Raw genomic sequence first — 17347 nt, 5'->3', positions numbered from 1 at the left:
GGGAGGTAAGGAGGGAACCAAAACCCAATCAACCTAGGAACTACTATCATATAGTTAAGCACAAGCAGAAATTAGATTTTACATAATGTCAACCAAAATAAAGTAAAACAATCTCCCTGAAAAGCATGACAGAATTTATGTCCATCATCCATTGTAGATAGAAAATTAAGTGCCTAGGTGAAAAGTTCATGCTCTCTATTCAGCCAATCTAGACAGGAACAAACTCCTAATGTCAGAGCTGTGGGAGAACCTACACTCTTTTTGCCTACAAAGTGTCCTAAAACTCTTGCTATAGAAGTGGTTATAAAAGCTTGCTATATTTTATATGAGCTTTGCTTTTCTTTTCCTGCAACGTTTGTTAAGTTTGGAGTGTGTAAAGACCTTTCAAACCCTTAGAAACTATGGTCAGCTGCTCAATGGATCAGTAAAGAGACCAGTGTATCTGAACTATGTGGCTTGCAGCCACAATTAATTTGCAACAGCAGCCTTAAAATTTGTCTTAAGAAAGCAACCATGGGTTTTGTGGCTAAAAATCATTCAATTTTCTGTAAAGCCCTTAACTTCTCTGTGTCTAGGTGTTTCCTCTGCTCACTGTGAGAGGAAATGATCCTAATTTCACATTTCTTACACTTTATTGCTCCTCCACCCATTGACAGTTTTTCCTTTCATTGTGTGCACTATACTCATTCACTGCTGGCGAAAGGCTGCACTTATGGATGGTTTACAACATGCTGATCTCTCTGGCATTTACACAATGTTACCTCCTGCCGCACTACCTTGACTATACCTCTCACAAAGACAGCACTTTCCCTGGAGAGGAACACAGTACAAGATGGACAGAGGAGAGACTTCAGCACCATTTCTAAACTAAGTGACTCTGACCTGAGGGTTGTGTGGACAATAATTAAAAACCAAAACCACATAAAAATTGCTCTGATCCCTCCAGAGAATTGTGGGTGAAAAAGAGCTGGGGATATGTGAACTGGAAAATTACTTCTTACAGGACTGAGTTTTCCTGATGTTTTTTAAGCTTGTAACTCTTCTGCACAGTAACAGATGCACAAACAGGACGCAAATCTTGTACTCCAGCTATCTGTGCACAAACAACTGGAATACATATACAGACTCAAAGGGTTGTCTTCAATTTATTTAGTAACATAAGCAATTTTCCAAAACTGCATAAACTGCAGTTTCCTTTGCAAATTGCTTAAAAAGAAAGTTATGCAGAAAAGCCAGGAAGTAGGAATAGTACTTGGGGAAATGCAGGAAGCATGGAAATTACGAAGGGGAACACAAATTTCAGACAAACAAATGAGCAGAAGCAAGCTATAAATGCGTGTACCAGTGAAGGGAGACTTTTCAGATAACTCAAGTGCCGGATAACTGTGACTGGGGATGTGTGGAAGAATTACACTTAATTTTTCAATGCTTTTTACTGGAAAATTTCTTAGGCTCTATTATATGCACTGTTCCCTTCATAATTATTACACTTACTTCTACCACTAATAATGTGCATAAATCTACTGTTTGTCATGTTCATAAAGCACTAAATAAACCCCCTCTGAAAGAAGGAAATTGTATTGCCTGGAAATTCACTAACTTGGAGAGAGAGGGGGAAAAAGAAACTATTCTTAGCATATACCATCACTCCTAGTCCTCTGACATATCAGCAGTGGTTCAACCAGAGGTGATATGAGAGTAAATGCATATGGCACCTGCCTGGAAAGGTATGTGAATGAACACAGATATGCCCTGACAGCTACTTGAAATATAAATACTTTCCAAGCTGAAAACCCCATAGTGGCCAATCTGTCAATAGCCAACATTACTGTGTATCTAGACTAAAGGCATTCACCCACCACTAAAAAAGGTCACATTTGGAATAGACTATATCAGGCACCCTGCACTTGTAATGCTGCAGAACAGGATCTTAGACAAGGACTGAAGAAGGTTTACAGACTGCAGTGAGAGCACGTTAATTTTTATTTAAATGTAACAGCCTTAGTTGGAATATGGTCAGAATGCTATGACTTCAAGTGGACAAGATATTGGGGTTTTACATTTCATTCAAAATGCAAGTCACTGGTATTTTTGGAACTGCAAAAAACATCATGAGAAAGCAGTGTTATACTTTAGGTTTTTAATACATTACTTATTGCCTTCAGTATTCAATGCAAAAATTAGCTACCTATCATAACGCGTCAACGAAAACAGAATAGATAAAGTGCACAGTGAAGTGCAAATCTATACGTAAAAACCATTAATCATTCCTCACCTGATCCTCTTCTCCACCACCTTCTTCATCATATTTCAGAATGTTGTCCCTCACGTCATCTTCTGGATCAATCAAGAGCTGCTTTGCCTGACGCTCTTTATCACGGCGTTTCATCCATACCACGAACATTAAAACTAAAACTAAATTGCAAAAAGGGAAGACACAAAACTACATCTTAATTCCGAAGTACAGCCACAGAAAATTGTACAAATTTAACACCATGGTTTAAAGAAAGAAAAAAGCCAAGAAAGTTGGCTTTGATTGTTCTGGATGAGGTTTGTCTGGTGTGGGGTTTTTTGTTTTGTTGCATTTTCGTTTTGTTTTCTTAAATAAAAAATTTCATATAAGGCAGCTTAAGCAAGAGATGTTTAAACTCAGGCTACTATAGGCAATTTGATTTGGAAATCAATCCCATATTCAAAAACACAAATCTACTCTGCATCTGCAAAATAACCTTGCCATGAAAAGAAGTAAGGACAGACCAAGCTTCATAAATCACTGGATTAAGAAGGGAATCTCTCCAGTAGCGGCAAGAATTATAAAAGATTGTATTATTTGTATTTTTTTTCTGCTATGTCCCAAGAATATATAGCAATTTATACAGTTTAAGTAATTCTGATGTTTGACCATTACCAAGATTAGGCCATTTTGACATACAGCTCAGCAGTCCACAAGAACAGATCATATTGTTCCCTAAGTTTAGATTTATGTTTAGAAGCAAGAGGAATCAAGGTTGAGGAAAACACAGTGGCATTTAAAACTATGTATTTTTAATCTTTAATCTCAACAATTTTAAGTTATACTATTTGTTTACAAACTAAAGCTGTTAAAGAAAACCAAATGAGAAACCAAACAGAACAAATGTGAATAAATGAATTTTGAATACAAAAGACATATTTCCAATCACAGTCATCTTCATGGAAATAAACTCCAGTGTAGCTAGAACGTCAATACATTAAGAATATCTTAAAGGATTTGACAGTTTCATTAAGGCTCTATTAATTCATACCTAATATCTTAAGAGTATCTTGTATCAGGAAAATAATTGTACTGTGCTTGTGTACAGCCATAGGCTTAGCCAGGCTCAAATACTTTTTAAAATTTATTTATTTATTACTCCTTTCCAACATTTTGTATGTTCTGGACTGGTGCACATTACACTCTGAATAGGTTAATCCCTTCCTTGTGTTCTACCACAATCAGAAATCAGTTAACCATAATGTGTAGGAGAGCTAGCGTCTAATTTACTACACTGGACAGACACTTAGTCACGATGTTTAGTCATTTCCTTATTGAATGCACTAGACACCAAATAAAATACTAGCACAGCTTTATGTAGTACTTAAACACATATATATATCATTGTTCCTGCATAGCTGCCTGCTTGTCAGGTCTTATATGAAGGGCTGTGATGTATTACTTCCCAAAATAATCAAATAGCCTAGTTACATTAATCTGAAGCATAACAGAAGTAACACCAGAGCACTCCTTAAAGGCACTGTTACCTGCTGTAGGTGGTGTCAAATCACACAGCACCACCAGCAGAGGAGAGACTAGATGTCTGGGGGCTAATCACATCTTCAACCTGGTCACTCACTGATGTAATGTAAAAAGTGCCCATGGGCACAGATGGAAAACCTCTTTCGCAAACCTGCTGTAGGGCTTGACTGCCACCGAAGTGCTAGTTGTAATCTATCTCACAGACTCCTAATGCTTTACCATCAGAAAGTTTTCATACTTGTCCAAGCCATTAAACTAAGCAGCAAAACTTATTGGACTTGAGTCTTTAATCTCTCCCCCATCTTCAAGGTACACGGGACTAAACCAGAAGATGGTACTCACAAAACAAGAATAAAAGAGGGTTAAGAGATCTATCTACTCACTGAGCAAGATGATGATGCAAAGCAGAATTGCAATGATGGCACCAGTGCCCAGCCCCGCGCCAACAATGCGGTCAACGTCAGTGCAGTCTCCGTTTATGTCACACTGGCAAACTTTCACTTTCAGCAGAGAAGTGCTAGATGCATGTGGATTTCCAGAATCTGTAATTACTATTGGCACATCATAGATACCAGCCTCCAGGAACCTGATCCTTAAAGAGAGCTGGGCGTGATCGCCTGTGTATGAAAAGAAGCAATTGTTAAAAAGTAATGTACTACTCATGTGGGTTGGCAAAAATGGCTCATCTTTGAGCTGTGTTAACTTACTGTTCAACCCACTACATGACACTCAAGATAACAGACTTCTTTCTTACTGTGAACGTTTCTTAAAATTTTTTGTTCTTTGGGAAACTTACACTATGGTGCTTTCCTATTCATATTAACCAAATTCACGTACATTGCAAAATAACACCAAAGGAAAACATAGAAAAGCATATGCAATAGTTTCTTTAAAATGATTAAGATTTGTTATGTTAATTACCACTAATTCGAACAATAGTCCAGTTCCTCTTAATACTAGCAGGTGTGTCAGGCAGCTCAAAGGCAAATGGGCCTGCATTTGGATCTATGTCAGGGTCTACAGCAGTGATGTTAATAGCATTAGGCTGTAGTGTTTCACAAGTCGTGGCTTCTTTCGGATTCACTTGGGGGGCATTATCATTGATGTCCAGCAGGTGTATCTGAAGTGTGCCAGTTCCGCTCATCGGGGGGATTCCTTAAAGAAAATAAAGTTGTATTAAGCCTGCTTCCATTTGGAAAGTTACTTAAATAAAGTTATACCAACACTTTTCAATTACCATGTACATGTGTTCACCCCAGTACTGGGATTCTGTCTTTATCAAGCCAATCTAACACTGGCACTGCTCCTGGTAACATACAAATTCTTATGTAGTCTGTCTCCAGAAAAACTGCCCCACTCTGCAAAATTCAGCTAATAACTGCAGATCCACAGATCAGGGAATCCAACTACTTTACTGACTAGACAGCTAGTTCCTCTCCAGAGAGTCCGCATCAAATACTTCAGACAAAAAAGGTGCAAAACTGGGATAGTTCATCCTCTGGAGAAATTAATTTCTAATTTTGAAGACTTATGATCACCCTTTATCACAAGCATGCTATTTAAGTTCTTTCTAATACTGACTTTCAGCACGCTACTTCTAGACATTCTTGCTATCCATATCGAATGCGTGATGCTTCTGCAAACCTTGATAAAGTCACACATTTACGTGAACATGTGGCACTGAATTTCTCAGTATAATTAGAAATGGTTCTCTTTCTGCCCCCACCTCCCCCATAATCTTTCAATTCCATTTATTTTTTTTTTTCTTCAGAACACAGCCAAAAGGATAGAAATAGTTGATCTACCTTTGTTATAGTGTATCAGTTTGCAAAATTTTACCATTTGTCTTCCCTCCAAGGTAAATAGCCCCAGCATTTCAGTTTTCCCCTCTAATGCAAGAACGTTACTAACTGCACCTGTCCATCTTTTTGGTATTAGCTGTGATCAGTACAGTGCTCCAGTCCAACTCAAAGCACTCATTTCTCAACAGAGATTGCTAATTGTCATTAACAAACTGGCAATGAAAAGACACTTTTCTCTATGAACTCCTGCAGCCTGAATGTGGAAAAATACAGTACCCCTCCCCAAACATGTTACTCCCTATAAAGTTGACTGATGTTGTGCATTCACTCAGCTGACTGCAACTCCTTTGCAAGTTTTTTCAGTCTTCTGTAAACCTGACTAATGTAACTAAGCTAGTGCCTTTCTCCAAACTCATAGAATTATTTTTCAGCTTGTTTCCCAAGTAGCTGGGAAATATACAAAGTCTGATACCAATGCAGACTTCTGATTGGATGTATTCTAGGCATATCTTGTTTTCTGCTCCAGTAAAGTTGAATACCATTCAACTACACAGAAGAAAGATTTTTGAAAACATACAATGGTGATACATACCATTATCAGATGCAAGAAATGTTGCATTATACATATTGTTTTGCACATATATTGACTCTCTGTCCAAAACAGCTGTAGTAGTTATTTGTCCATTAATAGGGTCAATTTTTAGCCAGTTTGCAGGATCTGAAAGTTTTGAGTACCTGTGTATGTAATCACAAGTTGTGTTATTTATCTGCCAACATAAATATTGAAAAAGAAAATATTAGTATTTTAATTTGTATTCTGAACACGTTTTTGGAATTTGGAGACAATAATTCACAAAATTAAGCCTTGTTGCTAAAATTCTTGAAAACATGTATTAAAAATAGTCCTAAATTTATATTCTTGAAGTGCCCTGCTAATTAAGTTATCATGTAAATAGACTAAATCTTACAATTACAGTAAACTATAAATCATTTGTATTCTGACCCAATTAAACTATTTCATTAAGGATCCCTCTTGCTTGTTCTATACCTCCAGACCTTCATACCAACTTTTATTTTATCAGAGTGCTGAGAGCAGGAGATAGTTAACAATGGATCAAGAGTGCTAGAGCAGCATTATCTTGCATTATTCTAGCGCTTCCAATAGCACTTAATTTTTTAGAGGCCCTGGTTTTACTGCATGCTTCTCATCTTAATTCAAAAGAGGAGTGTCTTTGAAAATCATCCTTCTATCCGATAAATTTGCCCTTTGACATTCATCAAGTGCAAGCTATCTTAGGTCATTAAAAATGCATAAATCCTTAAGTCCTTATGCTATCATGTCTATGATGGTTATGTCCAGAAATGAACACAATATCAGCAACAGCTAACCAAAATTAAGAGAAAATAAAATTGTAAGAACCTTGATTTTGAAAGGAAAGAAGAAAGTAACTTCTGTAGTTTCCTCCACATGAGCTAAAAAGCTGTTGGATAAGACTAGGAACCTGAGTCCTGGCCCAAGGCTAGCTGCTATGCTTTAGTTCTGCAGTCAATGACCACGTTTTAAATGAGGTACGTGAAAGCATGCTTTAACATTTCCATGTTTTATCCTCTTCACTTTTCTCATTTAGCATCATTTTACACATTAGACAAATTATGGTCAAATTGTGATAAAAGCTATCAGTACAACAGTTCACAGATGGACAACAATAGCACTCTGCATTGCTGGAGAATAAATGGGAAGAAAACCCTTAAGATTTGATCAATAATCTGACGTGGTTTTGCTGCTGTGTCAATATTATTAGTTAATTTAAATTGCAAATGATCTGAGTTCACACGAGCATGTGTCTGCTCTGACTGCGTTTGCTGGGATGCCATGTATACTTTAACACAGGCGCGTAACTTCATTCTACCTTGACGAAGTGGGACTTCGCATTAGAAGATGACCCAGTTTACAGATCTACGAATGCTGGTCAGGTCACCTTCTCTACAGTCAAAAATCCCTTTAGAGTGTGCTACACAAAAGCTACAGGAGGTATTGGTATAGGTGTGTGCTATGGTAAATGCAGTCATTTCATATGCAATCCCTTCACTCCCCACCCATTCTGTAACACGGATATTGCATTCTTATTGTGAAATAACTACAAAATGTTTATATTGACCTTAGAGAAGTTTGCTGCATGTAACGATCTGGGTCCTGAGCAGTGAAAGTTGTCAACACACTACCAGCAAGTAGCCCTTCTTCCTGACGTACAAGCTTAGGGTTTGGAACAAAATATGGACTCTCATTCACATCGATGACCGTAATGGACACGGTTGCTGTTGACTGAGGAGGATGCTGAATCCCCTTAGCCAAAGGCACTTGATTTTCCGCAGCTACAGTAAGAACAAACATCCTGTTGGTCTCGAAGTCAATAGGCTGGGAAAAACAAAAAGCAGGAAGTATTAAGATTTACTCGCAATAGTGATGGACACACAATAACGTTTTTACTTTAAAGCATGTTTTTAAACATTACTTGTACTGCTTTTCTCAAAAATGAGCACACAGCCTAAAGAGAACACAATCAGTGTAACACCTCAACACGAGACTGGGTTAGGGTTTTGCTTAGCACCAGAAATTTTGAAGTCAGAACAGCTAGAAACATAGTCATTTTTTAATTTAACTTATTCTGGTACTGCCATTAGAGGTAAATGAGGAAACAAGTATTTTCATCAGGAAATAATGTAGAAACTCCCAGATTTATACCAGGCACTCACATGAGCAGATGTGCTTCCCGAGGAACTCTCCTGAGGAGAGAAACTTTCCTATGCCTTTAATGTTTCACTAGAAAGACTCATTGTAATCCCAACTAATCCACCTAGACCTATAGCTCCGATCTCCACAGTTCAGACAACCTTCAGTTTAGGGACTTCCTCACTGAGCCAGAAGTCAAATTTAAGAAGGATTAAAAACAGTTTGAGGCTAGACTTCCTCTGTCATGCTACACAGGAGCGAAGCATACACCAAGACCAGATTTGCCTTAGTACTATGCACTGTATGACTTGCACTGATTCTAGGCCAACAACAAGGGCAGTTGGCACGTGACAGTAGGAAAGTCAGTGACAAGAGACAATACAATCTTTCTTACAGGCTGGCAGATCAACTCATTGCACTGCCAATAAAAACTGTAGGCAGGCTTCCCACTCTTCCCATGTCTAGGTGCTTAAAGAAGTGCTGCTGGCTAAACTGCAGAACTGCCATTTACCACCTCAGACTGATTCTCCTATGCTTTTTAAAAGCCTCTGATTTCAGATGGTATGGCTGGCCCCCTTCCAAACAGGCCCATCAGTCCCTTGCATCTGCAGGAAAAAAGTTTCTTCTCCAATGAGGCTCCCACATGCTGCTACTCTTTTGTTAAACCAAGTCAGGTGTAGCAAAACACTGAGATACTCTGGCAGTACAAGGGACAGAATTTGTTAACAATAAATTTGTAAGTGAGCAAAGCTGTATCCAACAGGTTACAGGTCTGGAATTTTAGGCTTGCTTCTCTTTATAATACTTTAGTTTAATCTATTCATTTTTTAAATTCACTTTTCTTGATGCTTCTAGTTTTATACCATTCCTAAATCTGAAAAAGATGCTTATGTGCCTAATTACAAAGCCCAGACACTCACATAATTCTTGCTGGAAGACTGCAATATAACAATTGGTACCTCTGGGGAAGTGCAGTTATAAAACAGAGACAGTTCTTAAAAAAATCCTAGTGTGAATTAGCACCATAGCTGTACAAAAACCTGTAACTTTTTCTCACCTAGATACAGAGCAGATTAAAAAAAAAAAAAAAAGTACAATAATAAAAAAAAAAAAGTTAATGTTTTAATTTCCAAATGGGAACACTGGCATCCCACATTTGACTTCGTAAGTGGATCAGTCAAAACCAGAACAGGCCAACTCAGAGATGAAACACTTATCAGAGGGCCATGAGGAAATGCAGTTACTGACTAGCAGGTTTAATTATAGAACCACATTGTTATTATCACTTGAAATAACTCAGCCCTCAACACAGAGCTGTGTTGGCTAGAGAATGAAGATAGACAGGTTATTCCATAAAAGGTATTTAAATGAGGTTTTAAAAATAGCCAGTCTTTAAAAGCATCTTGTAGAAGTAGCCTCCCACCTATCACTTTTTTTTCTCTGATTGTGCCTTGACTGCCTATATCTGTTCCTTAATGGGAACATGTTTGACATAAAACCCACACACAATAAGTGTGACTACTAATGGAAGCCAGGAGATAGGAAGCTGTTCCTTTGTACTACCAATAAATACTAAGCAAACGCTTTTTCACAGACTAGTTCCTCTCTTTTAGCAAATAAAGCTTCCAAATCTGCATTTTCAACAACCTAGGCTGATTTTTAAAACAGATCAGTTGGGATACTACTGATAGGAAAGCAAGGACATGCTCCAAGAGACAGATGGCTTACTCCCACAAGACAGAGAGTGCCCATCCATTTTACTTTCCAGACGCATGCTGGCCTCAGGAGTTCACATCTTTCCCCCTGCTCAGTGTTCTCCTACTTATTCCATCTCTGCCTAATTCTCCAAAATGCAAGCATCTCTTACCTTCACAACGGTCACCAGCCCATCATTGCTATTGGGATCGGTCAGGATGGTAAATCGACCTGTTGGGTCTCCTCCAGTCATTCGGTACATCGCATTCCATGCAGGCGTGTGGGGCTGATCTTTATCTGTTACTGTCAGATTTGCTACGATCACATCCACCCTGTTTTCCGGTACTTCCCCGTAGAACTGCAAAAAGCAAGAAAACATTTTACCTCGGCTGCGGAAGCATGCAAGAGCCAGGCCACACTGAACATTCATCAGCATTAGGGAGTGAATCTCTCTTCACTGGAGCTCTGACAATTTCTCTAACGAAGTTTACCTCAGGCCACCCAGAAAACTGATGGTTTGATTCCCTTGTTAGCTTTTGCCTTCTGGCCTAAGAACACCGTATCTAAGGGATCTATACTCTGCATGTATTTCAATCCTGCCTGCCAGTATGCTATTTAATAAGTAATAAATATTTACCATCTGTGAATATAACAAGAAAAATTATAAATATGCACATCCTTCGGTTCCTCCCACCCTGTACTTACAGTCATGGCAGTGAACTCTGGAGGATTGTCATTGACATCTGTCACAGTGATGACAGCAGTTGCTGTGTTTGAAAGACCATATGTTGGGTTTCCTTCCATGTCCGTAGCTTGAATTATTAATGTATATTGTTGTACTTTCTAAAACACAAAATGACATCAACATAAGTTTTAGACAAAACTAACATTACCATAGGACAGCAGGTGTTTCCAAAACTGCACTTTGCTAAGCAATGGAGCCTATCACACTGTTTATTCTAGTTAGCATCACCCAAAATGAGAGGAGCAAAGTTTAAGCCACAGGAATACAGCACCAGGTTGCATCTAGCTATACTGAACTACTGCTTGATTTTCTTCAGATATCACTGAGACAAGGACACACTGCCTGCTTCCTCACCTCAAAATCAAAAACACTTTACACAGTTAATGCTATTATAACGGATTTAACAACATATTTCAAATGGGGAAAAAAAACCAAGAGTACAGTTTATACCAAAACCGGGTAAGTCCTCAAAAGCATTTAGGAGAACTGAGCCAAGGCACGTTTGTTGGCCAAACGGCCACAACTGCCAAGGTTTTGTTTCAGCCAAACCCAAGTGTAAAATTGCTGTTGCAACTTCTTGAGATCGCTATGGAGACCGAAGATGTCAAGGCTAACTGAAACAGTAAGGGCACTGGGAGAAAGGAGGAGGGAAGAACCACACTGGCTATTTCCATAACTGTTAAACACCCTGGCAGAAGATGGCCACCGCTCCCTGTCCCCGGTAACACGCGCCCCAACGGCCTCGTAGGCAGGCCCTCCGCTCTCCCCTCAGGGCTGGAGCAGGGCCAGGGCTCCCTGAGACACCAGGAACACCCAGAGACCTGACCTAAAACCGGTTACATGTTTAAACAAAGTTGACAAGGCTGTGGTAGGGGGGAAAAAAAAAAAACAAAACAACAAAACCCTCAAAAAAACCAGAAAGGTGTTTTTGTGTAGAGTTGTTGAGAAATTGATTTTAACTCATCAACAGTTTCTACTGTGAAATGTGAATACTGCGCATGCTTTTTCATTTACCAGCTCAGCTTCCCAGCTCGGAGGAGAGCTAGGGGTTACCTCTCAGTTCTTTCCAAAAGAAAACGCACAAACATAAGGAGTTGCTATCACTTTGAAATATCACTTTCGTGAATGGTTTACTAACACTGGCAAAAACCTTCTGGCAAAATAAAAATACTGAAAGAAAACCTTTTTTTTTTTTTTCCACTCAGTACCTTATTTTCTCCCACTACTTAACACTGGGGTATATAACAAAGAACTTCTCATGGAAACTGTCTACAAAAAGGGACTATGGATAATGATTAAAAAAACAGGCAAGAACAACTGCACTGATAACGTCAAACTTTCTTTCAAACTTCAGCCAGACACCACGGCAGACATTGAGAGATTTAATAGTTATGCATGGTTCTGAGCAGCAAATACAAGCCTTGAATAAGTTTTTAAAATAAGCTGTATGAATCTTTATCTCCCACTGAAAATGCTCACGTCCTCTTTCACAAAGGAAACCTCACAACACACTCCAAATGTATATTACTATACATGCATCCCACTGTTCTTTAAAAAAGCAAGACTAGAATTATTTCTACAGAAATGCAATATATATGTTTAATAATGCATGAATATGTATACAAATACTGTCTTGGAAAATATACTTGCAAAGTGACCTTCAAAAGGTTTGAATAAACATCTTAAAGGTTTGCTTCATGACATCAAGAGAAACAGTCACAAGGGAGTTAAACAAATACTCTTACAACTCTCATCCTGGAAAAAAAATATATACTTTACTTATTGTGAAGCAATAAAATCTAGAGCAGTATTGAAGCGAATCTTGCAGCCAGATGATTCTGTTATTGAAACAGCAGGTGCTTCTGATTCATCTGGGTCTTAACACATTGATCCCAAGAAGCAAATTTCAACTTAAGGAAACTCTGTTATTATTACATGGAGACTCAAATTCCGTACAATTGTCTAATTTAATTCCAACAGAAGTAGTGCACTAGAAACTGCCCCCCAAAATGCCCCAAAAGATAGCTTACATGTGCTTTTGTTTGTTTGCATGTGTTTCCCCCTTCCCAGTATTCACATACAGAAGATCAACAAGCCTACAACTTTCCAAGCATGGGGAAATTGGGGGAAGGTGGCTCTTCTCTTTTTACTGTGGGTTGAGAAGCAGCCAGGAATAAGCTGTGGAGCATGTGTCAGCAGCTTGCATGGAGACTTTTCAGCAACACATCCGAAAACAAACTGGCAGCTCCAAGAAAGAATGCAGACCTCATCAGGTCAGATCTTTCCACTTCAACACAGGCCAAATAAAAGAGCACTTCACTGAATTAACCTCACATGAGGCAGGAATGTCAAGTGTGTAAATTTAAGTACCCTGCCTGACTTCTTCAGCAACTCCAGCAGTAAGGCAGATGTTTTAATGCTGAAATGAATTCCACAGCAATAGCAGAAGAAATAAGAACAGCTGGATTTCATGAAAGAGCATCTTTTGTAATAACAAGTGAAAGATTTCTTCTGCCTTTAGCTGAGTCCCCTATCTAAGCAACTCTACTCCTGTCTCCTGTACATGTTAGCATAAATAATGCATTGTGGATCTTAACCTAAAACACTAGCAGATAAGGAATGCTATCAGAGGAAACACTTTTTTTTTTTTAAGTGTACAAATAATGGGTCACATATTTTAACAATTTGAAATTGTGTCTAGTATTTTATGAGCCTAATTAGAGTTTTACAAAGAGAGTCAAGACAGACAAAAGCACAGAATGGCAGAAGTGGGTAGCCCAGCTAAGCCAGCTGAGGTTCCTGGACCACAAGGAACGTTGTGCAACAAGGCACTCCCCAACCCACTGTCAGAAGAGCTGCTTGATTCAGATCTAGCTTTCTAGACTCCCAGTCTTTCTAATTTAATTGACTTCCACAAAATGACTCAGGAAATGAAGGAAGCAGAGCAATGGCTTGGGAAGGAAACCATTTTATCTCATATTAGTCTAATTTAATATTTGAATGATTTAACATTAATCATTAATATTCAATCTGTGTAAGAAATGTTTATAAATACTCATTTGGCTATCAGTACAGTGATCCATCAGGGAAACTGATGGCAAATGACAAGGCTTCTCCAACTGTTAATGTGAGGGTCTAAGCTCCACAGACAGCTGGTTTCTTCCAAATTAAATCACTCTGGTACAGCTAGTTACTAACTAATAAACCTCAGAGTTATTGCTATGTCCTTCTAAAAGTCCACCTGTCAAAAGATGATCAGTGAATTTTTTTAACAGGGTAACACACTGAAGTTCAGGATTTTCCTTTCCTCAAATCTATCCTCTTCAAAACCAAGTTAAATAGAATGAATGTTAATAAAACTTTAAAAATTAATTGCAACATCTAGCAGTCTGTTTAGCTTTTCAAATACACTGATTGCCCCTTTCAAACTGAAATGCATCAGAATATTAATAGCCAACACAGAGCATCAGAAAGTATTTTAGTTCTCCATTTTAAATAAGTATAAGCAAACAGCTAAAAGCTGAACAGCAAATCCAGTTTAAAAAATCCTTCAGATTTAATGAGCTAAAATGAGGTTAGTAGAACAGAAGTTGAAACAAGATGTGTTGAAATAAGATTTGTTTGGCTTTTATAATTTGTTTATAAAATAATGCTTATCTCTTGTGAAGTTTTCAAGTGGTTCAAAAGCACAGTTAGTCCATGTAACAGATTTGGAGTTGAGAGGGAAATATTTTTATTCCCACCTCACAGATGGGTGAACAGAGCAGAGGATTTGGCACCCTCCTCCTCTGGTGGTGGGCACAGTGAAGAACTGTCTAGACAGAACAGGACTTGCCCAGCATACTGTAGCAGGCAATTACTGTCAGTTAGATTTTTTTTATTATTATCTTTGTAAAAAGGTTTTGAATGTGTGTCCAGGCCTTCAGACAAGTCTCCATGCAGCTTCCAATACTGACTGTTTAAATTCTTAGAAACGTGCTTCTCAAATTTTAAAGTTGGTAATATTTTTTCTGATTTATTTTTAATAAAAGTAAATTATTGCAAATTTAGCAACACAACATCCAGAAGATTTTGAGCATTTACCGACTCTCTGTGTAGAGTAAGGAAGAAGACAGAGGGAGGCCAAAAGCTAAAAGCTCTCCTGAAGCTTTCAAAATAAATAACAGGTATAGTCAATTCCATTTTCCATCGACTCTTTGCCTACGGAGCTCAGCAAGAGGAAAGGGATGGAGTTGAGGAACACCTCCCATCTCGGCACCAAGGCCAAGCACCTCAAGTCCTTATCTGCATTGCTCTGCTTTAGTGTGTATCTGTTCCAAAACAGCAAACAGGTTTTTAAGATAAGATCCTTTCCACGACCCCAGAGCATGATTATATATACAGAACGAGTGGGTCTGATTTTCATCCCCATCCTAATTTCCTCTTTGCTAGGGAGAAAGTTCAGACTGTGGAGGGAGAGAAGTAGTTTTAAGTTACTAGCAAAAAATGTGCTTCTTCACAATATTAAATACAATCCAGCTTAGAGGATTAAGACCTGCTGTACCTCTCTGTCAAGCCCAGCTGCAACGGTGATAATGTCACCAGTCTCATTGTTGATTGTGAACATGTTCGGAGAGGGGCTGCTCGGAGCCTGTGACAAGATTCTGTATCTCAGCATCCCATTCTGTGCATTTGGATCATCAGCATCGATGGCAGTAACAGTCATCACGTAGGTTCCTAGCAGCAGGATAAATAATTGATGTTATATAAACAGTTTACTCAGATTACACAAGATCACTTACAAGCAATGGTCAAAGTATGTATTTCTTTTGGTAAACTCTGCACATTCCTTCTCTTACTAAAAACAAACTGGTTAAACGCAAGACTCACCAACAGAGTAATTAAAATACCTGAGGAGATAAAAATACTTTTGTGTTTATAAAATATCAGATTTGCCTATAACTGAAGAAGCTCCATAAACAATGAAAACCTACAATTCTGCCATAAATAACATTTCTGTAACAACAGAGCTCCTCACATTTAGCTAAAAACATTACCAGTTGGGCCAAAGGAAATATATTTAATTTTCAGAATTGGTGCACATACTGATAGTGATTGAAAATCAATGTAAATAATACTCTTTCAAAGGTCTTTGAGACGCATGTTCTTTCCATCTCAAATGCCAAGTCAACACCGCAAAGTGAGAAAATACATTTCTTGTGCTAACCTTTCTAAAAAATTAATTTTGCACTACTGACAAATTAAGAGTTTCAGCCATAGTGAAAACTTTAGTCTGAGCAGATGAGAATTTTGATGAGATGTGAACAACATTTAGGGTTTTCTCAAGCATTCAAATGAAATTGACTGCTTTCAAATCCCAGCATTTCCAAAGCCTTTGAGAAGCAGAACTAGAACTGGATCTGCTGATATTTTAAAAGTCTCTTATACCCTGAGCTGTCAACTAAATGAACATCAATGGCTATCGTGAAAAGAACTGTAAGAACTGTGACACTATAAATAGGATTTTCAAAAACAGGAACTTAGAAGTAATATTCTTAAAAGATTTCTCTGTTTTAGTTTATGTACACAATACTTTCTTCTTTTGGAAATTAATCCTAGCGTGGTAAAAAGTGAATTAAAAATAAGGTGAAATAATAAGACAGGATCTGAGATTTTGCTCATCACACTAATCAGACACCTCTGAAAGTGTTAAAAGGTCTGAAGGCACTTTCACAATGTTACTGCATACCCTTCCCTGACACACATACACTTTTAAAACCCATGTATTACCTGGTTTTGATCCTTCAGGGACTGTCCCATTCCAAACCTGGTGTAAGAATTCAGGTCTATTATCATTCATATCAATGACATTAATAACAATGTCAATAGGATTTTCCACCTGGTTTCCGTTTACATCTACTGCATGTGCTCTCAGCTGCAAAAATCATTAAAAGTATTAGAATTTGAACAACAAACAGGCACAAACAGATACAATAATGGTAGCAGGAAGTTTCAGGCCAGACATTTTTAGCTTGATGTATTTTGTTATCTGCCAATACTCTCTCGTATTGACCATTTGAATTTTCAGGTTGCTAATGGAACTGCAGTTCAAACTTCTAAACTATTCTGAGTTGCAGACTTCTCTGATTTGCTTAAAATTATTTTGGATCACGTAATTTTGATTAATACCAATGCCTACTGTCATATATATATCTGTTTTTAATAATAATCAAACAGATAGCAACTTATTAACATTCCACAGGGAATGAACACTGGCATCACTTTCAAAAATTCTTTACTGATATTATGGATATTGAAAAGACAAGAATGTATAGGGAAAGTGTATAGAACACATTTGTGTTACCTGACTACCAAGGTAAGGTTTGTGATAAATCACTGTTCGTAAATACACTGAAATTCGAAGCTAAAATTAAGCTAAAGTTTATGGACTGAGTTTCAAAAATACTGAGACACTTAAATTTAATGCCCTGATTGTCAAAAAGGACTGAGTAACTGCCTTTGACAGTCAGGTTTACCTAAATCATCTTAAATTGGACAGTCAAAAAAAGGAACACAGTATTTTCTGAAAATTTAAACCTATGTATCCAGGCCAGAGCCTG

At 38.0% G+C, this 17347-nt stretch overlaps 1 protein-coding gene across 1 annotated transcript in view; it reads right to left on the bottom strand.

Moving 5' to 3' along the window:
* Positions 1-17347, bottom strand: part of CDH2 (cadherin 2) — a gene marked incomplete at its 5' end in the record, with an annotated part of 106315 nt that overhangs the window by 17737 nt on the left and 71231 nt on the right. Inside the window, 9 exons of the mRNA XM_029083856.1 lie at positions 2276-2415; positions 4159-4392; positions 4697-4930; positions 6170-6312; positions 7737-7993; positions 10176-10361; positions 10709-10846; positions 15292-15464; positions 16518-16662. Coding sequence (XP_028939689.1) covers positions 2276-2415; positions 4159-4392; positions 4697-4930; positions 6170-6312; positions 7737-7993; positions 10176-10361; positions 10709-10846; positions 15292-15464; positions 16518-16662 — 1650 coding nt within the window. The remainder of the gene's footprint in view (positions 1-2275; positions 2416-4158; positions 4393-4696; positions 4931-6169; positions 6313-7736; positions 7994-10175; positions 10362-10708; positions 10847-15291; positions 15465-16517; positions 16663-17347) is intronic.

This window comes from Antrostomus carolinensis, unplaced genomic scaffold, assembly GCF_000700745.2.
Source record: "Antrostomus carolinensis isolate BGI_N321 unplaced genomic scaffold, ASM70074v2 scaffold4240, whole genome shotgun sequence".
NCBI lineage: Eukaryota > Metazoa > Chordata > Aves > Caprimulgiformes > Caprimulgidae > Antrostomus > Antrostomus carolinensis.
This window is presented reverse-complemented; position numbering and strand designations above follow the sequence as displayed.